Source organism: Hemicordylus capensis, chromosome 6 (assembly GCF_027244095.1).
Source record: "Hemicordylus capensis ecotype Gifberg chromosome 6, rHemCap1.1.pri, whole genome shotgun sequence".
Classification (NCBI taxonomy): domain Eukaryota; kingdom Metazoa; phylum Chordata; class Lepidosauria; order Squamata; family Cordylidae; genus Hemicordylus; species Hemicordylus capensis.
Window position 1 is genome coordinate 11064077 of NC_069662.1, and position 26226 is coordinate 11090302.

The 26226-nt window shown below is 46.4% G+C and overlaps 1 protein-coding gene across 1 annotated transcript; it reads left to right on the top strand.

Moving 5' to 3' along the window:
- Positions 1–927: 927 nt before the first annotated feature.
- LOC128331671 (uncharacterized) lies at positions 928–25720 on the top strand. Its single transcript, XM_053265372.1, has 7 exons — positions 928–993; positions 4256–4473; positions 11675–11713; positions 12440–12736; positions 18263–18550; positions 20103–20210; positions 25152–25720. The coding sequence occupies exons 2-7, from the start codon at positions 4443–4445 to the stop codon at positions 25157–25159; spliced, it is 771 nt and encodes a 256-aa protein (XP_053121347.1). The 5' UTR covers positions 928–993; positions 4256–4442; the 3' UTR covers positions 25160–25720.
- Positions 25721–26226: the final 506 nt, after the last annotated feature.

The window sequence follows — 26226 nt, forward strand, 5'->3', positions numbered from 1 at the left end:
ATGCAGGGAGATCGGATGGAAACATTTGATTTTATCAGCAATAGACAGCTCAGGGCTGATAATGGTGGAATGCTGAAACAACTCCTCATCTTAACTATACTGGCACTCCCTTGCCAGTATAATGTTATATTAGCCAGTTACAGAGAATATCCTCATCATGGGGTTATACCTGGAGCCTGGTGAAAATTTTCTGACTCAGGTTTAAACATCACATATACCAAAACCTGTCTAAAATTCCACTGCAACAGCAAGAAATTGAATGTATATACAGACAGCCACAGATCCCCTGGATTACCAGATTCTGAGGCTCAACCACTGGGAATCACAATAGTTTTATTGCTTTGCTTTGAAACCCCCAAGAGATCTGTCCGCTGGCAACTGTATTGATCTGCCACACACTTGTGATCATGCCCTTCCTGCACAGAACTGAAAGTAGCATACAGAGGGGTGATAGCCCTGTGTGAATCATAGAAGGAAGGAGAGAGAAGAGGAAGAAAAGAGAGAAACTGGCCATCCCAGTGACTTCATTCTCAAAAGGGTACATTAAACTAGGTTTTTCTAGTTCAGTTCCGTACATTCATGTCTTTTCCCATTAGCTTTGGTCGAGCCAACTCAGCCCTGTACTCTGCTATAACTAAGGCATAGTATAGACAAATTACAGTCAGTTTATTTGTGTAGCCAATTTCCATTTCAACGTAGACACACGTGCACATGGAATAATCGCTCATTTGGGGTAAGGGAGGAAAGGAGGAAGTCTTGTCGCAACTCTTCTGAGTCTGAAAGAGTGTTTGTTCCCCTCTCTTGATGGTGCAATTTTAAGGGATGTACTTCTACCGAAGAGACCCACATGACTCTGTGGTTGCCAGGACACTGACTCGAGGGCACAACTTTACCTTTACTTGGCAGTCACTTTTGGGAGAGAGAAGAAAGGAGGAAGTCCTCTCCTCACAGCTCTGGTGGGTCTAAGAGAGTGTTCATTCCAATCCATTGAAGGTACATTTTTAAGGGCTGTACTTGCCAGAGACTATTGGGAAGGGGAGGAAAGGAAGAAGCTTTGTTGTCGCAACTGTGCTGGGTATGAGAGAGTGTTTGTTCCTCTCCCTTCCAGGTACCTCTGTTTGCCAGTGGTGTGAGCCTCTGTCTGGCACAAGCAAAAGGGCTCCCATCCTATAGCTCACAGCCTCTCAGCCAGAGGAATATGGACTACAGCTGTTTCTTGATATTTGCTACGGTCCTACTTGGAGTTTTTGCCATTTTGTAGCTGTTGTGAGGGTTCACTTTTAATGCTCAATTGTGCTTTCTCCCCTTATAAGACTGCTGTTCTGGACTTAACTGAAGTCACATGCTCCTTGTGGGCTACACTTGGTGATGTTTAAAAGGAAGGAAATAAGTAATACAAAGTTTTGTAACTTATTAATGGGCTAATGTTTCTGATTCACTAAGTTTGAATCCTAGTGGATCAGGGTTTTTCTTTGTCTAAGCTTAGTTATTTGTTTTGTGCCATCTTGTTTATGATGCAAGCACAAAAGGCTTTTATTTCAAGAAATACAGTTTCCATGCAACTGTATTGTTGGTCTACTACTCCCCATTAGCAGGAGCAGACCCATAAGTGAGGTCCCAATCTCTTTTTCCTCACCTGGCATATGATCTCATCTTCATTTTGGTTCAGTTGAAGCATCCATTTTAGATGCCTTTCCCCCTCCAGAAATCCAGATCCTCCTTCACTTGGAAAGACCCTCCCTGGTATGGACATTGATATATCATTGTGAGTGGAAAGTGATCACTCTCCATTCTACATTCAATAGCAAATTGATCTACTTCCCTCAGGAAGACAGCTGGAATCAGCATATAGTCCACTACACTAACTCCACTTTTTGAAAAGTAGGTTAAGTGGCCGCCAGATTTGTCTAGAGGACCTCTATTCAATCCTAGGGTCCCAAGAGACACCCAAGAGAGTTTGCAGACTCCAAATCCTCACTTACTCACATACTTGACTAACATGAAACCCCCAGACCATACTATGGAAGACAGAAACATGACATTTTCACAGGTAGATATCAGACCTTGCCCAGACCATCAACAATATCCCCACCCCAAAAAATACATGATTGTCCTGGAAAATGCACAGACTCTCCCATTGGAAAGCATGGGAAATGACACCTCATCAAGCTAAGTAAAGCCAGGAGTCACAGAGAGAGAAGGTGTTCATGAAGCTATGCAAGAGGGACTTTTTGTCTTTCATTATTTATTCATTCATTTATTTATTTATTTAGCATATTTCTATACCACCCAAAACTTGTGTTTCTGAACAAACATCTTAACATCATTAAAATGAATGTTATAATCATAATAGGCTTTGGCTACAAACAATAAATTTCTACTGCTAATAATCACCCATTCTTCATCCATTTCTTCTTGACGGCACTTCCTTCCACCTCCAATATTATCCCCTGAGTGATGAGAAAGAATGATTGACCCAACATCAACCAGACAGCTTCATGGCTAAGGGAGGATTTGAACCTGGGTTTCCCCAGGCCTATGCAAGCAATCTAAATCAAGGGTTCCTTATATTGGATTCCCAGATGTTGTTGGACTACAACTCCCATCTTTCCCAGCCACATTGGTGTCAGCCTTTGTGGCTGTGGAGGATGGGATTTGTAGTCCAACAACATCTGGGAACCCAATATAAGGAACCCTTGCTTTAAACTTCATGTTTAGGGTCATGCTGGCCCTATATGTGAATATTCCCTAAATCTCCTGGCATGCAGAAATACAGTTAGGAAGACCTCCCTGCCCAGAGATTGGCAAATACTACTAAAAAGTATTTTGAATACAAAATACCAGAGCAAATGTATTTTAGATACAAAATACCTGGTAAACAACCAATAAAAATATAAAATGCAAAATAGTATTTTAAAAGACAGCTTACAAAACAAAATACAATGCCTGAAAAAAGGAAACACTTTTGAGATGTCGGTTACTTATCCCAACTTGTTTCCATTCCCTTTAAGCAATACAAGTTTTTCAAAGGTTAAATCACTCAAGTTGTGCCTTCTGGGGCTGTGAATCACCCCAGTAAAGGAAAATAATTCTTCTGTGGGGCCACGTGATGTTAGACTTGTACAATATCTAAAAAACATAGCCATCAGACAATGGGATATCCATCCATAATGTGCTTGGATTTGTCCTGCAAAAACTGGAGTATTTCCAGCTTTTTAAACATTCAATCAGACCAATAATTCCCAGACAACATAATACCCTGTTTCTTTTTGCTCTGTTTGATCTGTTTTTCCATTCTCTGCAGGCTTTTTTCTTGGGTGGAGGGGAACCTACACAAAGTATGACAATATACAACAGGATGTGTCCAGTGTTAATCCTGTTTAGAGTAGACCCATTGAAATGATTGAAAGATAGTCATGACAAAGGCTGCGATCCTATAGCTGTGGCATAGTCAAATCAGCAGCAAGTTGTATTTATGCTGAAACAATCATATGATCAAACCTTATGGGGAGGAGAACAATTCCTTTTACCCCCAATTAATCCTTTCTCCCCTTTCCTCTCTATCTATACTATTCTTGAAGCACTGAAAGCAATTGGGGAGGGGGTGTTTTACAGCAGTGACTCGGAATGATTCCCCTAAACCAAGCTGTTTTTCAGTAAGAAAGATGAAGAAAGCGTCTAGTTTTTATACAAATCAAAAGGATCATGCATCCAAAATCTGGCAGGGGATGCTGCTGCTCCCTCTCCCACACCTCATGGACCCCCATTATATCCTCGCTGCTATTTTACTCACAGGGATAGTCTCACTCTTTTCCCCTTTTGATTTTCAAACTTGGCTGGCTAACCAGCCAGCAGCAGAATAAAACTATTCAAACTTCAGGGGGCAGAGAGGGAGGAACAGAGCACACACACAAGGATGCTTAGAAGCCAATGGACTGCCTGCTTGCAATGAAAAGGCAGTTCCTGAAGCAAGAAAACAAAGCAATGATTGGCTGAAATGTATTTTGGTTTTGGCAATGTATTTTAAAAATACAAAATACCTGAGCAAATGTATTTTAGATACAAAACACAAAATACTTTCCTGAAAAGTATTTTAGATACAAAATACAAAATGATTGAAAACATGTCTTCTAAATATTTGTATTTTAGATACTTGTTAGTGATTACATGAACAAACAAAACAGGAAGTGGGAAAATGATGAGAAACTCCCATGAACTGCTGACTGGCCAATCCTTTTCCATTTTCTGTTTCTAGTCCTGTAGATTCTGTCCTCTACTCTGCAATATTTCCCCAGCAGTGTCACTATCCAAGTCAGGGCTTGACTGATAAAGTTCTGCTCTTGGTGAGAGACACAGACTCTGTCTTGGAGAAGAAGTCTGACTAAGGATTCCTGGGGACCAGCATCTGAACTGCAAGCTGGTGGTGAGAGAGCTCACTCAGCATGGATCTTACATTCTTGGTTCCCATACTAGGTATGTGCCTTCTACATTTCTGATCCGCCTCTTTTTTTAACGGTCCTCTATTTTTAACCTTCTCTCCCCCATTCTCTTGGTCAGGGAACAGTACATTCCCCAGAAATCTGAGGTCCCATTCTTTTGGGTTGTATTAGAATTGGCACTGAAATTTCAAAAGAGTGACATTTGATGTGAATGCCAGGATTCCTCCCTAGAAAAATCATCTTGAGAATTTTTAAGGGAAGCTAAATGAGTTTCTTTAAGAAAAGTGCAATTGAAGGATCTTGCCTCATCCTGTTTGCTTCCATTCCATTAACGTTCTGATCCTTCCTCTTGAAACATTGTAAACCGACCTGAGCCATTTTGGAAGGGCGGTATATAAATCTAATAATTAATTAATTAATTAATTGATTGATTGATACATGGCTTTCTTAGAAACAAAACAGCAGAAGAATGCAAACAACCTTTTAGAGTCCATGAGACAGTCCCACAAAAGTTGGTCATTGGTTCCATCTCAGGGGATGAATGCTTAGAGTAATCTTTGGAAAATAGGAGATAGTATTGTTCCAAGTTCAGTTTTCTCTAAACATCACACTTTCTTTATCCTTACTGCCGACCCAGTGATTAAGGTGAAATTGCAGTCATTTTTGCAAAGAGGAAAGAGATAAGATATGGCTAGGCTCAGGATTAGGGTAACAATGAAGAAATGGCTGTACTTGCTCCATGGAGAAATCTTTGAAGGACATTCCTGCCCATTCTCATTTCCATTTTTCTGACAACATTGATCTATTGTGTGGTAGCTGTTGTGTTTTGAACACTTTAAAAAGTTTTGAAAACACCACTCTAAATTTGACCACTGTAGGCTCATTGGTCAGGACAATAAAATCAGGGTCTTCTCTGTGGCTTCCCCAAGCCTATGGAATGCACTCCCTGTCAGAGTAAGAGCTTCTCCATTTCTGGCTGTTTCTGAAAAAACCCAACCCTTAAGACCCACGTATGTTCCCAGGCTTTTAGTTAATTAAAAATAAATAAATCACTTCCTAGAACTATTTTAATCATTCCATCCTGTTCTATATTTGTTGTATTTTAAATTATGAAAACCACCTAGGGATGCATTTATCAGATGGTATATAAATATGATAGATAGATAGATAGATAGATATTTTATTTGTTTGTTTTACATTTTCTATCCTGCTCTTCCTCCAAGGAGCCCAGAGCAGTGTATTACATACTTATGTTCCTCCTCACAACAACCCTGTGAAGTAGGTTAGGCTGAGAGAGAAGTGACTGGCCCAGAGTCACCCAGCAAGTTTCATGGCTGAATGGGGATTTGAACTCAGGTCTCCCCGGTCCTAGTCCAGCACTCTAACCACTACACCACGCTGGCTCACCAGATAGATAGATAGATAGATAGATAGATAGATAGATAGATAAGTGGACGGATGGATGGATGTAAAGGAAGGAAGGAAGGAAGGAAGGAAGGAAGGAAGATAGAGCAGGGCCAGAGAGACAGGTGGAGCTGAGGGGTCTCAATAAGTGGATGAGATGGTGGTGCTGGGAGGAAGGGTTTAGATTGGTTAGGCACGGGAATGCATTTTGGGGCAAGCAAAGCCTGTACAAAAAGGTCAGGCTTTGAACCAAAGCTCCACTTGAACCAAGATGGAACCAGACTGCTGGTGCTTAAAATCAAAAAGGTAACAGAGCAGCTTTTAAAATGCCAACAGGAATTGGGAAGGCAAAATCCCCTAAAGTGAGAGGGTGCAAACTGTTCAGAAAAAACTGAAGGGGACAGATTAGAACCAGAAATAGAGCAGAGGAAACACATGGCAGCTGGTCAAAAAGGTCAAATGATAGCAATGTATATAGCAAATGCCAACGCCAGGTAAGAGACTCGGTCTTTTGGTGATTATATATCAATGACCGAAGCCTCTGAGCCAAGATGGGCAGGCTATAAGGCTTGGTGGCTAATGAAAACATAGATATAGTGGGTGTGACAGATACCTGGTGAAATGGTGAGAACCGGTGGGACACTGTTATTCGTGGAGACAAGCTCTACAGAAAGGACCGCGGGGGTGGACTGAGGTGGGATAGCACTGTATGTTAAAGAAGTGGGAGGGCACATTCACATGTAATGTGAAACCGGAGACTGGCCATTTCGGTTTGAAACTGTGAATCGCATTGCAGGCTATTGTCCAACCACCAAAGGCCAACTGTGCAGCAGTCTCCGGTTCCAGGGCAGGGTGGCCCCTTCCCTGCTCTTGGTCGCCGAGGCCTTATCTCAGGCTGCTGTGTCACCAGACTGGGGGCCGGGCGTCAGCATGTCGTCGGGGCTTCCACCACCATTGGCACGATTCCAAAGGGGGGCGGCGACGATTGGGCTCAGCCCACTCTGGCTTTGCTGGCTGGCTTCCTTGGGCCGATGACAGTTGAATGCCTTCCTAACCGTACTCTCAGCTATGTCGCCTCAATAGAATTGCAGCAGAACATGGGATTGCGCACTCGTTGTTTGGCAGCCGAGAGGCACATCCTCATGCCCCCCCTTGCCCCCATGAGGGTGAGGAGAGCACTTGTCCGGGTGGGGGCACTGCTTAATTTGCACCTCTGTGTGTTTTTCTGGATGCAGCTGGCATTGGGGTTGGGGATTCCGGGGGGAGGGCTGCTTCCCATTCCCCTCCCTATGGTTGCCAAATCAATTGGTTTCCCCTCCCTCCGCAGCCTCTGCTCTCTGAACACGGGGACCCATGGGGTGACCCGCTGCAATAAAAGCAAGCCCTCTGAGCACCATTAAACCCAAGTGCAGCCCATGCTGCACACAATGAGTCTTGGGTGGGATCTCATGTCCCCCGCTGCTCCTTCCTACCCCCAAAACTGCTCCTCGCCCTACCACTGGCGAGGTGTGGGGGGGGGCTTTGCACTTGCATTCTGAACAAAACACACTGGCTTAATAAACAAAACTTTCACTTTATTTGACAGCAATATACTGCCACCCTTCCGTTAGCAAGGTGGGGACAGCTGTTTGCCATCTCTGATCTGGTTTTGCTGCAGGTGTGGCAATGACCCCATGCTAGCATCGATGGATTAAAGGGTGCAGTGCCCTTGCCCGGCTTGTTCCATGATGGTTAGCCCGCCTAATTTCCCCTCCCTTCCTTGTTGTTTGGATCGTGTGCTGCAGTGGTATGCAGAGACACATGAGTAGACCCCCAGCCAGAAGGCTACAAGCAGCCTCCCAGCCTCGGAGGTCTCCCCAGAATGCCCTACGCACTCCGATCCCCGCAGCCCCCACCAGCTCCATGATGGAGCCGGTAGTCATGTTGGTGGCCGAGGGCTTCCCAACTAATCGTCTGTGGGGAGAGCGGGCTCACCCTGCCGAACCCTCCCTGGCTGTACACATTGCTCGTGTGTAGAGCCTCAGGGTGTGCTCAGAGGCGGCCCCAAATGGGCCATGCACACATGCCTTATGAGCAGGAATCAGGAAGGAAGCTGTGATGGCCCCAGAAGCAGCTGGCTGAAACCACGCCCCAGGCCGGATGCAAAGAATGGAAACACCCTCCTCCCTGGAACGTTGCCCCTTTGTTCAAGCGGCTGTGTGAGTTTGATGGGTGGGCACACCCATCCACCTCCACCCCGCCCAAGTGGGACCAAGTGGGTGGCATGCACATCACAGCCTCCAGGGGTGCCTTTGCATGGCTTCAGCTGGTGCGCCAGCTGCGTCCCTTTCTCGAGAAGGCAGATCTGGCCACAGCTACCCATGCCTTAGTCACGTCACAGCTGGATTACTGTAATGCGCTCTACGTGGGGCTGCCCTTGAAGAATATCTGGAAACTGCAGCTAGTGCAAAATGTGGCAGCTAGGGTTTTATCTGGAGCTGCCCAGTAGGCACACATCACACCCATTCTGAAAGAGTTGCACTAGCTGCCAGTTCATTTCCGGGTCCAATTCAAGGTGCTGGTTTTGATCTTTAAAGCCTTAATGGTTTGGGCCTGGGATACCTGAGGGACTACCTTCTCCTGAGGGTTGCTGCCCTCTTGACGAGGTCATCTGAGGGGGCTCTGCTCTGGGTGCTGACAATGAGGGAGGCTTGGTTGTCATGCATGTGGGACAGGACCTTCTCTGGAATTCTCTCTTGGTGGCTATTTGCTCCTCAGTCTCCATCACAGCTTTGAGAAAGCATGTTAAATCCTGGCTTTTACCCAGGCATTTATATGATTGTCTCTGCTGCTGCTCTTTATAATTTGTACTGTTTTTATGCTTGTGTTTTAAATTCTGAATCAGATTTGTTTTTATATTTTTAGCTTATATTTTAATTGTGCCATGTTTATAATCTTGTTTTAAATTCTGCTGTAAACCGCCTTGGGATTATTTTAATGAAAGGCGGTATATAAATTTAACAATAAATAAATAAATAAATAATAAAATAAATTCAATCTCCCATGAGGGTGTACACCATCACCCAACCTCCCTCCCAGCAAGAGAGGAATTGCTCCACTGGCAGGACAACATGATGCACCATGCTATGTCCATGCATAAGTGGCTCGCCATAACAATTTACAAGCTGGCCTCCAACATGAACTACTTGTCCCTGAGCAACCTGTTTTCAGTTGGCACATCAACCACCTGCGAGATAGTCAGGGAAGTGGTGGACCTCCTGGTGGAAATGTTCCTGAAGGATGTGATCCACATGGGCAATTTGCAGGAGGTGATGTCGGGGTTCCAGGAGAAGGGGTTCCTGGGTGTCCTTGGCTGTATAAGTGGCACACATGTGGAGATTTTAGCACCCCTGCGATGTCATGCTGAGTCCTTTGGGTGGAAGCACTACTACACCATGACCCTCCAAGGTTTGGCGGAATCGACAGGCCAGTACATGGACGTCTACACCAGGGTTTCAGGCAGAAGCCACAACACGGCCATTTTAGGGACCTCCCCACTCACTTCAATGCTCCACACAGGTACCTGGGTTAATATAGTTCCCATGGAAGTGGGTGGGTGATGGGTGAAGCTGGTGATAATCAGAGACCAGAGATATAGCCTGCAAGAGTGGATTTTTACCTCCTGTCATGCACCAAGAGATACCTCTCAGAGGAACTTCAACTGCAGCACAACAGCCTGAAGTCCATGGTGGAGCAGGCATTCTGCTGAAGGCCTGGTGGCGCACCCCCTATGCCTTTCTGGATGTGATCTTGTGCCAAAGATGATCATGGCCTACTGCATCCTGCACAACATATGTGAGACCAGAGGCGACTTCCTGCTGGAGGAGACTGTGAACCCACCCGCACATGCAGAGAGCAAGGGCGGTGGTGGAGGGACACCCGGAGGAGATGGGGATGCTGGGCTGGTGGGCCTCATGGCCCTAGTCCTGAAGGTTATTGGTGGCAGCAGGGAGGCATGGGTGGCAAGAACGGCCTTTGCAAGACACGTCTGGGAGTATCTCCCTCTGTCCCAACGATCAATTGAAAGTGGGTTATGACAATCACTTGAAAGTGGGCTAGGCTCCCTTAGCCCGCTTTCAAGTGATTGTGGGAATAGGCTGACTATCTTGTTAAAGGACACAGACCCTCTTGTTTGTGGCTGGGCCCTCGCTCTCCCCCATGTGGGCCCTCACTCTCCCCAAGGACCTTGCATTCCCTCCTTGGCAGGGATGCCTCTGTGACCTACACTGGGCATTGTGGGCATTGCACTCGAAGCTCTGCGTGGGCTTGAAAACTTGTGTTTTCAGGGTTTGCTAATTGGATTGTGGCATTCTATATCTACTGTTAAGTGCCTTCTAAACACAAGACAGTGCAGAATGGGGTGCAGCTATGCCTGCTATGTGGCAACCTTCTGCTCTGAGTTACATACTCTGTGGTGCACTGGTGAGCCTACTTGGTGGGGAAGGATTAGGTGGGGGTGTCCTTGGAATCCCCTTTGCCCTGTTCTTGAGGAGCAGTGGCTTGTTCATGTTCCTCCTGTCTCCTTTATCATCACCATCACCTCTGAGCCGCCTAGGCATGAGTGTGTCTGCACTGGGCCCCCTTGCACTGTGACCTTCTACTTACGAGGGGAGAAGCATGTGGGGGCAGCACATTTCTGGACATGTTCCTGGACCCCCTTGGCTACAAGGCCTCTGCTGCCCCCATCATCAAGCATTGCTTGGCATCATGTATCCCCAGACCCCCACTACCCATCATCCAGCTTCTGTACCTGCCACTCCCAGTGCCATCCACCCCCGGATAGGAAGTGCTTTGGTGAGGGGCAGATAATGAACTCAGCACATGCACACACACCCGCCCTGCTCTGTTCCCATGCCACACACCCTCACTACCACCAGAAACACCAAAAAAGCACACCCACCCCACTATCATCCACGTGTACCACCCCTCCACCCCTCTCCAAACACCTACTCCAAATTCCACCTCTCCAGCATCCATGGGTACCACCCCACCCCTGCCCCACACCCATACACTGCACAGCCCTGCCCACTTACCTGGTTGATCTGGCAGATCGCAACCTTGATCGCTGTGGATGCGCTGGTGGAAACCTGCACCTTCAACCACCACCTCATGGGCCGGGGGTTCCCAGGCCCTTGTGACAGCCCCAATGTCGGACACCACATCAGGTAATGGTAAAGTGTGCCATCAAGTCAATTACGACTCCCGGCACTCACAGAGCTCTGTAGTTTTCTTTGGTAGAGTGTGGGAAAACAGCTCCTCTGAAAGGTCCACACCAAGACTTTGGTCCTAGGGGCGGCCTATTCCAAGGCAGCCTAATCTGGGTTGGGGACAGTGGGTGCAGGTCCGGTATATGCCTCGTCATCTTCATCAGCTGATTCGATGGCATAGTGCCAGATTGGAGGGGATGTCCAGTGGCATCCACAAATTTGACAATCATGGCTTCTCCATGGCCTTTGGCACCCCTTAATGTTTCTCCTGCAATTTCCCAGCCAAATGGGCCTCAAAATGGCATCCAAATCACCCAAATCAATTTGGGTTAAATTGGAGGTGATTCGCTTCCAAATCAGACCTTATATTTTGAGGTGATTTGCGTTGAGGTTGAATTTGTGAATTGCCCCGATTCGATCCAAATCGATTTGATTTCAAATCAAATCACACACTTCTATCATGGACGCTTTCTTTTAGTCACAGAAGAAAGGTGGCTATCGCTAGGCTACTTGATTAATCAAGTCCATGACAGTTTGCGGCCCTAGGTTTAGACTTGTGCCTTCTAATTTCTTTCTCTCTTCCAGTTCTCCTCCATGTTGTGCTCCAACCAGGATCGTCTGCAGGTAATACTCAGAGTTTTCTCCTGGTACAGTGTTGGTTTGGGGAAGAGATGGTGTCTCCCTAGGAGGAGTCTTGTCTCTTTTATGCATAGGTTTCTCAAATGTAGGTCCCTGGATGTTGCTGGACTATAACTGTAGACCAGCAACATCTGAGGATCCAAGGATGGGAACCTCTGTTATAGGTAACTGACTTTACCTTTTGATCCAAATTTTACATCTAACTCCATCCCCCACCCCAGTAACCCTTTTGATACTGACTGAGGATTGTGAGGCTCTTGGGCCGTGGGCAGGGAGGACCTCTTCCCAACTTTGGTGGAAGGATCTATGGCCTATTCCTTTGCATACAGAGGGAACCAGAGCCATCCCAACAAGCAACCCCAGTACAGTTGAGAAAAAAAGATCCCTGCCTGATACCCTGGAGAACTGCTGCTGGTCATTGAAGATAATGCTGAGTTTGATGGACCTCAGTATACAGCAGCTGAATATGGTTCTGTAGTTCTATGGAGATAAAATATGGGAACTGAACCACTGAGCTACCTGGAGAAAGGGCTGTATATAAATGCAAAGACAAAATATTCTACATATTGTGTGGAGTGGCTCTGAATTTTGAGTTACCATGGTTCCAGATCTCATGGCTTTTAAAATCTGAGTTCTTCCGCCCTCCATCCATGCTCTTTCCAATCTCTTGACATCTTGCCCACCAGACAAATCCCTCTGCTTTTATTCCAGAGGCTCCACATCCGCCTGAACTCTCTGTCCGCAAGCAGCAGCTGGAATATTTTGAAGGCGAGAGGGTGGATCTGAAATGCTCTGCCAATACCAACAGGACAGTGGGGGGCTTCAGGTTCTTCAACCAGAGCGGGTGGCCGATCTCGACAGTGCCCCCCAATCATCTTCAGGAGGCCAGTCTCAGATTTAGAGTTGGAATGGACAGCTCTGGAAATTACAGTTGTGATTACTGGATAGGCAGCGGGAGCACAGAAGCCACATCTGCACGAAGCAACACCATCTCGCTCAGAGTCAAGGGTAGGTTTCCTTTCCTCAGAGGGTCCTGGCCCCAGCCAACCCACCGGAGTGTCCTCACTGGCCTGCCTACCCCATCTGGCCCTGTCTTTGGGTAGACAAATTGGGGTGATTTCCCTGAATCCTGTGCCTCCCCAAACCCTGTACCAGCAGTGGCACAGAGATTCCGACCTGGAGTTTCCCTGGCCCCACCTCCCCTGGCCCCACAGTGTCGATCCCACCACAGCCATGGTCTGCTCTTCTGCATGCAGGGGCAGCTCGGGCTCTGGAGCAGGTGGTGGTGGGGAAAGGGGAGACTCCAGGCAGGAATCTTTGCACCACCACTACATCACCTCTCCGGGACTTTCATCTCTGTGGTGCCACCAACACTTGGCCTCACTGGGGACCCCATTATGGATGGCCCCCTCGTCTTACCCCACCCCCACACAAACATCTGCTGGAGGATCAGCAAACAGGGACCTGTATTTGAGTCCCAACAGTAAAGAGATTAGATCAATTGAACAGAGGAGCAGGTCATTTTTGATGCTGAAGTTGGCTTCTCTCAAGTACTGATCTCTCTCATGCCATATTTAGCTGAATCAGAGATGACTCTGAATTTAAGATGACTCCTCTAAAAATAGGTTAAATACAGGCTATACCTGAATTAACTCAAAAGGAAAAGAATTTAAGGTGACCACCGAATGGCACAGCGAGGAAGTAACCTGCCTAGAGAGCAGGAGGCTGTTGGTTCGAATCCCTGCTGGTGTGTTTCCAAGAATATGGGAAACTCCTATATTGGGCAGCATAGATATAGGAAGGTGCTGAAAAGCATCATCAGCTCATACTGAACAGGAGATGGCAATGGTAAACCCCTCCTGTACGCTATCAAGAAAACCACTTAGCTCTGTGGTTGCCAGGAGCTGACACCGACTCAATGGCACAAGATTTCCTTTCCTTTTCCCAATTAATAATATCAAAAACCTGGGGGAAAACTAGTTTTGGATTCAGGTAACTACAGGAATTTATTTCCACATGATGTTACATGTATGTTCTTTTTCTAACATTCTTGTTGCACAAAAGAAAAGATGCTCAGATTTTTATGCCTTTAAAATTAAAAAAAATTAAAATCCCAACTCTCCAAGAAGAAATTTGTTAAATAGGACTTTTATTTTGACTGTTCAGTTACAGTAACAGGGAACAGAAGACGCACTGGATCTTGTAGCACCACAAGATATATTGCTAAGTTTGCAGCTACAGACTGATATAGCTAATGATTACAAGTAACATTCAGGTTTTTTTGAAAAACGTTTATGTTGAGAAAAGTAGGGGTGTGCATTTTGGAATTTTCTTGTTTCAATTTGTATCCGAATCGAAAGACACCTGTTTTGTTTTGTACCCAAATTTTCTGAATCCGAATCAGCCCTGTTTTGTTTTGTAGCTGAATTTTCTGAATCTGAATCCAAATCGATTTGGATTTTTAAAAGGGGTCCCAGGGCAAAAAGAGTGGGTGGTGGTAGTAGTGTCCAATGGGTGGAAGCTACCACCCAGATTTCAAAGGAATTAGGCAAAGGGCTGATTTTTTGTGAATTTTTTAAATTTACACATCTTTAAGAATTTTCCCATGGGGAATAATGGGGATTCCAGCAAATGTATCACTTCAAATCAAAGGGAAAGGGATGATCCAGAGTGGAGTGTGGTGGGTGGTATTGCCCAATGGGGGCAAGGAAACTTCCCGAATTATCTCAAAAGAATTAGGAACATAGGAAACTGCCATATACTGAGTCAGACCATTGGTCTATCTAGCTCAGTATTGTCTTCACAGACTGGCAGCGGCTTCTCCAACGTTGCAGGCAGGAATCTCTCTCAGCCCTATCTTGGAGAAGCCAGGGAGGGAACTTGAAACCTTCTGTTCTTCCCAGAGTGGCTTCATCCCCTGAGGGGAATATCTTGCAGTGCTCACACATCAAGTCTCCCATTCATATGCAACCAGGGCAGATCCTGCTTAGCTAGGGAGACAAGTCATGCTCAGCCACAAGACCAGTTCTCCTCTCCATTGGGCAAAGGGAAATCTTTTGTGAATTGTTGAAGTTTACATGCCTTTTAAGATTTCTCCCACAGGAAATAATGGAGGTTTCAGCAGCCCCATAATTCCACTTGGGGGGCACTGAGATTTCCCAGAGAGAGGGGTTGTGTAGTGCACATAGGGTGCCAACCACCTCCATACCAACAAGCCCTTGGAGTACTGGGTTTTGTGTTTCTGAGGTGTTCATTGTAGATTCTCTGGTAGCATATGAGATTTTCAGTGAAAAACAAGAATCCACTCTCATATGCTGCCAGAGAATCTACACTCAGAACACCACAGAAACAGCAGAACCCAGCACCCCATGGGTTAGCAACCCTTCCCCTGGCAAATGTGGGGTCAGTAAAGAGTGGCAAGAAGCAAAAGAGCCAATGGGGAACAAGGAGGGAATTGTCAGCAGGTCAGCCCATGCTTTAGGTCACCGATCAGAAGGCTGGAAGGGTGGGGAAATTCAAAGAGATGCCAAACACAAAATGAAGACTGACTCAGAGATCACTACAAAATGGAGGTCCGAAAAAACAAAACGTTTTGTAGCCGAAACAGGGACGTTTTGTTTTGTATACAAAACTTTTGGATCTGGAAAATGGGTGTTTTGTTTTGTCTACAAAACACCCGAAACAGGCTGTTTTGGGTACAAAACGTTTTGTATCCGAAACATTTCGCACATCCCTAGAGAAAAGTTAAGGACGCAAGAACAAATTCTGTCCAGCTCAAAGATGCTGGTTGTCCACCAGGTGGCAGCAAAGAGCAGGGAATACATGTGAGGGCCTATGGGTGGAGAAGAAAAACCACTTTCTGTCATTTTATGGAGCTGACACCACCACCCTCCATAACCTGTGACTTCTCAAAGCTTTCTGTTTCTACTATTCATGATTGTGATTGGGCATTGTGACACTCAAAATCATCTGCTCAACAAGTATTTTTAGTGAACGTGTGGGAAAGTGGCTAGGTTATGAGGAGTAAACATTGTGAGGGAGGGACAGGAAACCTCAAACCACAGCTAACCAGCACAGCTCCTCCCATCATAGGAACAGAGGAACATAGGGAAGCTGCCATATGCTGAGTCAGACCACTGGTCCATCTAGCTCAGTATTGTCTACACAGACTAGCAGTGGCTTCTCCAAGGTTGCAGGCAGGAATCTCTCTCAGCCCGATCTTGGAGATGCTGCCAGGGAGGGAACTTGGAACCTAGATGCTCTTCCCAGAGTGGCTCCATCCCCTGAGGGAAATCTCTTGCCGTGCTCATACATCAAGTCTCCCATTCATATGCAACCAGGGCGGACCCTGCTTAGCTAAGGGGACAAGTCATGCTTGCTACCATAAGACTGGCTCTCCTCTCCTAAAAATCCTTATAATGGATCTTTACATTAGAATAGGGACGCACCGTCTGACTTCATCTCTTCTGGCAAAGTCTCTTTCAGTGGTCTGTCTTCCATATGACACCCTTCCATGGGTTCATTGAAATAAATCTGTTTTGAATAATTTCTACAAATTAAGAAGAAAAGGGGGCCCATAAGGTCAAGTTCTGACATGCTCGGTTCAGTTAGGAGAAAAGGGCAGGGTGGAAGAAGTGAGAGGGTAGAGAAGGGAGGGGGAAGTAAACAACTTCTGCCTTTGTTGCCGTGAAAACTGCTGTGAAAGGGGCCTTTCCCAGGGCTTGCTCGGGAAATGTTTAGCAGAGCTGAGTGTTTGGATGGAAGGCATTTTCTCCCCTCTTCCAGCTTCCCTCCTGCTTTCGCTTTTCTTTCTGCAGAGTGCAGGCGTTTTGCAAGCACGGAACAGACACTCACACATAAAACATACATACACAGACAGACCCGGGTTCCACGAGGGTGCTCCATCTCTACACCCACCCACAGGCACATGAAGCCCGTCCCTTTCCCCCTTTCCGCCTGCCCGCCATACGCAGGATCAAGATGGGGCTAGCAGGGGCCTGCTAGTAGCGGGCCGGCTGTAGGTGGGCCTCGCACACTCGCAGCTGCCATCACCTAGACCCCAAGGCTTGGGGGGGACATTTTGAAGGACCCCTGTGGCATTTGGAGGCCCCCCTGGACTATTGAGGCCATGGACCGGTGCCCCAAGGTCTGGGGGTAAGAGTGCCTCTACTTGTATGCCTCCTTTGGGGGTGGGCTGTAGGTCAGAGGTGGAGCTTCTGCTCTGGACGCAGAAGGTCTCAGGTTCAAGCCCTGGCATCTCCTGGGCTGGTAAAAACTCCTGCCTGAAACTTTCAGTGGAGTCAGAAGAAGGCAGCAAAGATGGTGAGTGATCTGGAAACCAAGTCTGATGGTTTCTAGTTGCATAAAGAACTGGACAGATTCAATGTCAACAGTCTTCACCTCGGCCCAAGTGTGTTGTCCAAAGATGCATCTGGAGCTGTTCTCGTGTGCAGCCTTAACCAGGATAGAAACCCCCAGCCCAGATTAGGCTGCAAGTGAGAACCACCGGGGTCGGATCTGCTCCCAGTGGGCCAGCACCACCTAACCCCATTGCGAAACCCACTTCCTAAACAAGGTTAAGGGGGCAAGCACTCCCTTAGCCCCCTTTGTCTAATTATGTGAAGGGCCAGCTGCTCTTAGCTGGTGATGTAGCATTGACAACTGCCCATCCATCACTGCGGGGATCCCCACAATGCATTGTGCACTCATGCAATGAGTTATGGGATTTCTGGAGGGCGTGATGCATTGTCCCAGCCCCCGGCCCTCTGCACTGCCTGGAGTAGTGGAGGATCATCTGGACACACAATGAGTGCACCCAGCTATGGAGGAGCGGTTGCCTGTGGGGAAGGTAAGTTTAATCAGCCTTCCCCCAATAGCCTGCTTACTCAATTGTGATGACGGGCTCCTAGTCGAGAAACTTGTTTCTCACATTGACCAATCAGCTGCTTTGGGAAATATCTGCCACAAGATGTGGCGACAGGCAGCCAACAACCTGGAAGGCTTGAAGAGGGGTTTGGATCACTTCATGGAGGAGAGGTCTATCAAGGGCTACTAGTCGGAGGGCTATAGGCCACCTCCAGCCTCAAAGGCAGGATGCCTCTCAGTACCAGTTGCAGGGGAGTAACAGCAGGAGAGAGGGCTTGCCCTCAACTCCTGCCTGTGGCTTCCAGCGGCATCTGGTGGGCCACTGTGCGAAACAGGATGCTGGATTAGATGGGCTTTCTTGGGCCTGATCCAGCAGGGCTGTTCTTACGTACTGATTACCGGCATGGATTGTGGCAGTGAGTTCTGCAAATTAATTCTGCGTTGTGCAGAATAGAGGGTGCCAATTTTATCTAGAACTATTCCTGTGTCTCTCTGTCTCTGTCTCTGTCTCTGTCTCTGTCTCTCTCTCTCTCTCACACACACACACACACACACACACACACATGCATTCGCACTCACACTCACACTCTTCAAGATGGAGGCATGAGGTTTGTCTCTCTCTCTGCATTGCATTACAAAATCTGAAAGCTGCCATTTCTTTTTTGACAGAGGCTCCTGGTGCCCCATCTCTCTCTTTGAATCCCAGTCTCCCTACGTACGTCTGGGGAGACAATGTCAGCCTCGTGTGTTCAGCTCCACTTGAAACCAAGAAGGTGTCGGAGTTCCAATATTACGGTGAAAATGCTGGAATGTCAGTTTCCTCCCTCATCTCCATGTACAATCTCACCATTGAGAAAGCACAGCATTTGGGGCTGTACAGGTGTGCATATATTCTGCACCTTTCTGGAAGACCTGTCATTTCTAAGCGGAGTAACCCTGTCTCCATTGCTGTCACAGGTAAGTTCTGAGTTGCCTCTACATGAAGAACCACCAGGCTCAAGAACCACCGGGCTCACCTGCAAGCCCGGTGGTTCTTACAATCAACAAAAATCGGGCTAGGCTCTCCTAGCCCGATTTTTGTTGATCATGAGAATAGCCCCAATTTCTTTTGCATAGCTGTATAAATAAGTCCCAGATATTCAATGGGACACATTTTAGTCTTTTCTCTTTAATTCTGGAATCATTCCTTATTTTAGCCATAAGAGCATATTTCCACATTTCCCACAACAATTCTTCCATGTTTGAGCTTTTAGAATGCTCCCATATTTGATATGCCATGACCTTGCAGTGGTACCCATGAATTCTCTATCAGTATCAAGAACCAATCTATCTGTGTATGTTAACAGAAACAACAGTTGATCTAATTGTATTCAATAGCCTAAGGTTTTCCAGCTCAGAATTTTTTCTTTCTTTTGCATAGTACTTTTTAGTCACAAGGCAATGCTACCAAATATGAAAGAAATCACCTTGATTGTTCTGGCATTCCCAGCATTGATTAAATACTTTTATCTCCTATCTTGTCTAGTGTCCTCCCTCCCACAGTGGTTTACTAGATGCTTCAAGTATGCCCACAGAAAACAAAGACAATAGGCCTCTCCTGCTGTTCCTCCCCTGCATTTGCAATTTTGTGGTACACTGCCTGTGTACATGGAAGACCTATATATCCTTATTGACTAATAGTCATTGATACACATATTCTCTTCCATGAGTCTGACTAATCTCCAATCAGATCTAAGATAGTGAGGTGGATCTCACGATCAGACGATCGCTCCCCACAGACGATCGCTGCAGGAGCCCTGGGCAGCCGGATTGGCTGCCCACACAATTGCCGGTTCTGTGACGGAGCGAGCGGGGGCTGGAGGAGTGGGGGCCGATCTCCCCCCCGCAAGCTCCAGCATGCCCTGCACGAGCGCACAGGGCATGCTGGTGAGACCCCCCGGAGCTGGGAGGTGGCTTTTCACCTCCCCTCCGGGGGTCTACTCATGAGTAGCTGCGGTGCAGAGCTATGCCGCGGCTACTCACGATCAGAAAGCCCGGGTTTGCGGAGCGCTCACTCTGCAAACCCAGGCTTTAGGGAGGGCTACTTGAGCGGGTTACCTGCTCGTAAACCACCAGGCTCGACTGCGAGCCCAGTGGTTTACACGATCAACAAAAATCGGGCTAGGCTCTCCTAGCCCAATTTTTGTTGATCATGAGAATAGCCCCGGTGGCTCTCACCTCATCCTGTGGCAGATACATTCCTTAATGCTAACCTATCTCACAGGGTTACTATGAGACAATTATAATCCTTAGCTCATTCCTAATCTCACAATAACCCTTTGAGATAACAAGATAAGAACTGCAAATTATACAGAAAGCATCAGCAGAAATGACTAAGAACCATTGTGTCAGTTAAAGCAGCTTCTCCAAGGCTGACGTCATTATGCATAAGGGCACCTGGTCTTACTCACGAAAGCAGAGAGGTGTCGCAACTTGTTGTTGTACTACTTAACCCGTGATTATCTTCTAGGTACAGATGGTGCCCGTCCATGGGTCCGGATGTTGGCTGTTGGCTGCTCATTCTTCACCATCAATGGCCTCATCTTCTTGATCGCTCACTGTCTTTTAAAAAGAAAAGGTAAGGAAAGCTTTCTGTGGAAGCCCCATGCCTCAGAGAGTTGGAAGCCTTTTCACTCTAATGGGTTTGGTGTTTAGGGTGGAAAAGAAAAGAGTAGCAGCCAGTGTTCCCTCTAAGAGGGATTCCCAGATATTGTTGACTACAACTCCCAGAATCCCCACACAAACACCATCATACCTGGAGACATACTTAGAGCGAACACTGGTAATACCCAACCTGCACACACACACACGGTCTGACCCACTGCTGATACCCAGACTAAGAGTGCAAACAAGTTACAGTAGTGCAATGACCTTCACTATTTTCCAAGTGGGGGCCACTTGGGCAAGAGACCTTCCATGTGGTAGCCATTTCCCCTGTACTGATCTCCACACAGGACTACACTCTTCTCAGTACTGGGGGAGCTTTAAGAGAGATGGAGCCCGCTCTTAAGAGTTCTGTGTGGGAAGTGCTGGGAAGGGCCTTGCCCACAGTCTGGCTACGAAGCTTGCTGGGATGAAGCTTTGGTGGACTAAGAGGAGGGAGGGGCTCCCCTCTCCTGAAACTGGAAGTTGCTGGACCATGGTTGGATGAAAATCTGTGATGGGATTTATGGTTTGAAATGGAAACCGCAGATATGGCAACCTGCAGTTTCACGTTACATGTGAATGCGACCAGAGCCCACTCTTAAGAGCTCTGTGTGGAAAGTGCTGGGAAGGGCGACACTTCCTATCACTCTATGCATGCCCATCAAGATGGTGCAGGGCCTCATGGGGGATCTGTTTCCCTTAACAGAGCTCCCACTCAACTGGCACTGAGCAAAATGCAGCACTGCACGGTGAGAGTGGTCATCTCCACATGGTGCCAGCAGAACTCTGCAGAGTGTCCTACTTTGCCCAAAGCCTCACGCAGGCCCAATAAAGAGTTAGGATTAGGGTTCACTTAGGGTAGATGGGAGTCTCCACTGGCCCCTGCGTCTTACAGTGAAGAACACTGTACTAGTGCAAGGATATTAGTGAACTGCACTAGTGATACCTTGCACTACACTAGAGCAAGGATACTAGTGCAGTGAAGAACACTGCACTAGTGCAAACTAACTAGCACTAGTTGCGCTAGCTAGTCCCACAAAGTTGGGAGCTTGCATTCCAGACTAGCTTTGAACTGGTGCAACAGGATTCATGGGTGCAAAGGTGGCGTTCCTCCTGCTGTGAAACCTCTTCTTCACTCCATATATGTTGCAAGGAACGATGCAAAGCTATTCACTATCCTTTTTGTGCATGCCCACATGCAAATAGAACAAATGTGCAACAGACTGAGCAACTTTGAGCACCCAATCAGCAGTGTGACGTTCTAGCATGGGTGCATCTTTGTTCCTTGCACTAATGCAGTGCAAGCCAGGCTGTCAGCTGATATCATTTGTGCCTTAGTAGCATACAGATTAGATTATGATTGCAGCCACACATGCTCAGTCATTCCCATGTTTGCCACAAGAATAATAATCAAGGGGTTGTGAGCATTTCTTTATTGTGTTCAAAAAATCCTGATAGCATTTCTGAGTCATCGAAAGATGCTCACAAAAAGCCCAGTGTAAACTACACACCAGCCATTTTCAGAGCTGCAATGCCTTCAAATCTGCCCATATTTTAAAAATGAGTGGAGACTTCATGAGTGGGTAGAATTAAAGTCTCTGCCATTCCAAGTAAACAGGCGGACAGTGCAAGTCATGCAAAATTAACATAAGAACAGCCCTGCTGGATCAGGCCCAAGGCCCATCTAGTCCAACATCCTGTTTCACACAGTGGCCCACCAGATGCCTACAGCAGGAGTTGAGGGCATGCCCTCGCTCCTGCTGTGACTCCCCTGGAACTGCTACTCAGAGGCATCCTGCCTTTGAAGCTGGAGGTGGCCTGTAGCCCTCCAACTAATAGCTGTTGATAGACCTCTCCTCCATGAAGTTGTCCAAACCCCTCTTAAAGACATCCAGGTTGTTGGCTGTCACCACATCTCGTGGCAGATAATTCCACAAGGTGATTATGTGTTGTGTGAAAAAGTACCTCTGTTTGCTGGTCCTAAATTTCCTGGCAATCAATTTCATGGGATGACCCCTGGTTCTAGTGCTATGTGAGAGGGAGAAGAATTTCTCTCTATCCACTTTCTCCACACCATGGATGATTGTATAGACCTCTATCATGTCTCCCCACAGTCGTCTTTTTTCCAAACTAAAAAGCCCCAGGTGTTGTAGCCTTGCCTCATAAGAAAGGTGCTCTAGGCCCCTGATCTTCTTGGTTGCCCTCTTCTGCACCTTTTCCAGTTCTACAATGTCCTTCTTTATATGTGGCGACCAGAATTGTACGCAGTATTCCAAAATTGGTGTGATATGTTCCTAGATCGCTGTCCCAGTCGCAGACAGGGCTTTAAAAAAAAAAGTGAAACCAGACACAAAAAATGCAGTTCCAAACTGGGGAGGAAAAGGTGTAGTTTTAAAATAACATTTGTGCAATTTCAAACAATCATGCAAAAGTTTCATTGTTAGAAGATATAAAAACTGACTGATGATGATAAACATAAAGAGAATAGTCCAGGCGGCTCTAGAATCCAGGCCCTGATCAAAAGTACCCATTTCTCCTCCCCCTCCAAGGAGCCAGTAGCAAGCATGGGTTGGCCCCTTTGCCAAGCAGGGTCTGCCCTGGTTTTCTAAATTTGAATGGGATGTTGTCCCAGAACTGGGTCCTTGCCTGGCATGCATTGAGCCAATAACACACACCAAGAGTGGAGATCTAGAAATCAGCTTTGATTCTGCAGAATAAATGGTGCTAAAGGGAATCATTTCCAAAGCAAAAAGCACACACCCCAAACTTAGCATCAGGCTTATATACAAGGTTCCAGCCACTCCACCCTCCGCTGGCTTCCCCCTCCCATCCCTGCTACAGTGTCACAGAACAAAAGGCCATTCTCTCTTCTTTATGATGGGAAGCAGGAGTAATTCACACACTATGGCTAATTTGTTGCAAGCCAAAGGCTGAGCTAAGCAGTTAAAGCAGTCACCTGACTGTCACTTCCATTTTAAAATGGCTGCACCCTGGCCCATCACTACCCGGTTTTGAGGTTTGGTTCGGCTCTGGTCAAACCATAAGCCTCAACCTTAGGGCATATCTAATGCCAGTCGATTATCCAGAGCCATTCATCCTGATGACTCTTCTTCATCTTGTAAAGTACCGATAGCATAAGCAATCGCATTCAGAGCCCATTCCATTTCACCAGAAATATTGGCCAAAGCCTTCTCTAGTTCTGACACTCCACTTCCAGGAATGACTGTGCTGACAGCTTTGTGGAACCAAGTGCTTCTGGCGATTTATGGACTATTAGCTCATGGAAAGCGATGGCAATGATAAGTACTATCATTTATGGAATCATGTACAATCACATCAGGTTTGCCAAGCGGGGTCTGCCCTGGTTTGCTATATTTGAATGGGAGACTACATGTTTGAACACAGAAAGACATGCCCCTTAGGGGATGAGGCCGCTCTAGGAAGAGCATTTGCATGTTTGCATGAAGAAGATTCCCAGTTCCCTCCCTGGCATCTCCAGATATGGCTGAAAGAGACTCCTGCCTGCAACCTTGGAGAAGCCGCTGCAGGTCTGTGTAGACAGTGCTGAGCTAGATGGACCGGTGGTCTGACTTGGGTGGAAGGCAGCTTCCTATGTTTCCATGTCCTATGCTTTCCACAAACTCCACTGCTACTCGTGTAACATTCTTCTGTAATAGTGCTGTCAGATTCCCAGATCTGAAGATTTTCTCCTACTCTGTGTTGGCTTCTAAAATCATGGAATGTGACTCTAAGCGCCCCCCCCCCAAAAGGATGTGTAGAGAGATAAGGAAAATGCACAAGTGTGTGTTGTAGCAATGCACCCTACACACGTGAATTGTACGCACATATCCTTGTGCAGTTCTGAGTTTTCCTTTTCAAAAGCCCTGCTCCAAGGGGCATTCTGGTGGCCACCAGTCAAAAGGGAGAGGGCTGGTGAGTTTCACACACACACCCCATTCCAAGCCCCCACCCGCCGCCATTCAGAAGAGGGTAAAATGCTTTTGAACCTCTTTTTTGCTTCTGAGCTCCCCCCACCTACCCAAGTCAATTAAGAATTCTTAGTGGAGGACAGTTGTGTCAACTTTACATACTTCCTTAGAACAATCTAGTTCTGCTTTATTTCCCATCCCATCTCATGTTTCGACAACATGTGCCTGAAGAATTCATTTCAGAATGTATTCCATTGCCATCCACTGGAGTCCTATGCACATGTTATAGGAACATAGGAAGCTGCCATATGCTGAGTCAGACCATTGGTCTATCTAGCTCAGTATTGTCTTCACAGACTGGCAGTGGCTTCTCCAAGGGTGCAGGCAGGAATCTCTCTCAGCCCTATCTTGGAGAAGCCAGGGAGGGAACTTGAAACCTTCTGCTCTTCCCAGAGCAGCTCCATCCCCTGAGGGGAATATCTTACAGTGCTCACACTTCTAGTCTCCCGTTCACATGCAACAAGGGTAAACCCTTCTTAGCTAAAGGGACAAGTCATGCTTGCTACCACAAGACCAGCTCTCCCAAACAGTGTCAGTAGTCATTCACTGGTCATCTGTGTGGGCTGGTCATTTGACCTGGCAAATGAACAGCTTGCACAGCTCAAGTTAAATCCAGGGCTTTGCACTTCTTGGCTGGGCATTACCAAAGTCAATTTTCACCTAGGGGGCCAAAAGCCCTAGAGCTGCCTCTCTGCAGGTGTACAGACTGCTGTGTGCACATACAGCTCAATGTCTGAATAGGGCTGTTGTGGCTGCCAGTTCTATCCAAAATGGAATTAGGCACAGGACTCAGGGATGGTGCCTGAACTGAATCTTTGCTTCTGTGAGATGACACGGGATATCTTTAACCTATTGTGATTGCTTTTTTAAAAATTCATTTTCAGGTCCCTGAAATACGACATCTACTTCCACTTCTTTGACTGCTTCTTTGCAACCAGTATGATCTACCTTATTATATTATATGCATATTAGCTTCACCTGGAGGTCACGTGGACACAAAGAAAATATGGCCCACATCCTCTTTAAGGATAACCCATACAGAAGTTCCTGAAATATTTCGATGGGATTATTCTGACTGCATCTCCTTCATGTTTAGGCCTAGGTTATTTAAGATAATGTCTTCTTCGCTATGAGCCTTGACGCCCATGGAGATCATCTAGTGATGTCATCTGCAGTTGCCACCAGTTCATCTGGTGGTTACTCAGAGACAGGTTTTCTCTGTTGCCATCCTGAGGCTTTGGAATGCACTCCCTGCAAAAATAAAAGCATTCCCACCTCTGATAGCTTTTTAAAAAGACTCTCAAGACATATTTATTCTAGCTTTTTTACTAGAATTGTGGTTTAAAACTGTTTTAATGTTGTAATTTCAGGTTTTTTTATGTTTATTGTAAATCACCCAGTAAGTATGGGGCAGTGTACAAAAATACTATATAAATAAATGTTGATATAAGTTTTCAGGCATCATAGATGACTTGAGGAAAAACATTTTCTGGTGAACCATTATGCAATGAGCGGGGTGATCCGATGACATTGTCTTCTCTACTTGTGGAAGAGATGGACATGAACTTAATGCACAAATAACAGAACTGTATTTCTAACTAATTGAAAACCTCTGAAATACTATAGCAACTCAGCTAGACTTTCTCGCTCATGGAAGTTACAAAAGAATTAGTTTGTGAAGTCAGATTATCTTTCCTTTCAACACAACTTTCTCCGCAGCCTGACATTCAATCTAGCCCTTGCTTTTATCTGTATTTTCATTCTTAGTAGAAACTCGGTGACCTTAAACAAAGTTATTTGCTGGTGTTACAAAAAGCAGTTCATACCATGATAGTTTCAATTAAACAGATGCTTAGTATGGAAAACTAGAACATTCTCCACGAATCAAACCCTTCAAATTGTTTTGATGATTCTTTCTAGACTGTAAGAAGTAGCAAATGTGGTTTTACTGCATAAACA

Bases quoted from the DNA above. Each gene is read 5' to 3' on its own strand.
- LOC128331671 (XM_053265372.1), top strand. From the start codon at position 4,443: ATGGATCTTACATTCTTGGTTCCCATACTAG. The intron at 4,474-11,674 runs GTATGTGCCTTC...TCTCTCTTCCAG, and splicing joins ATTCTTGGTTCCCATACTAG to TTCTCCTCCATGTTGTGCTC. The intron at 18,551-20,102 runs GTAAGTTCTGAG...ATTATCTTCTAG, and splicing joins TGTCTCCATTGCTGTCACAG to GTACAGATGGTGCCCGTCCA.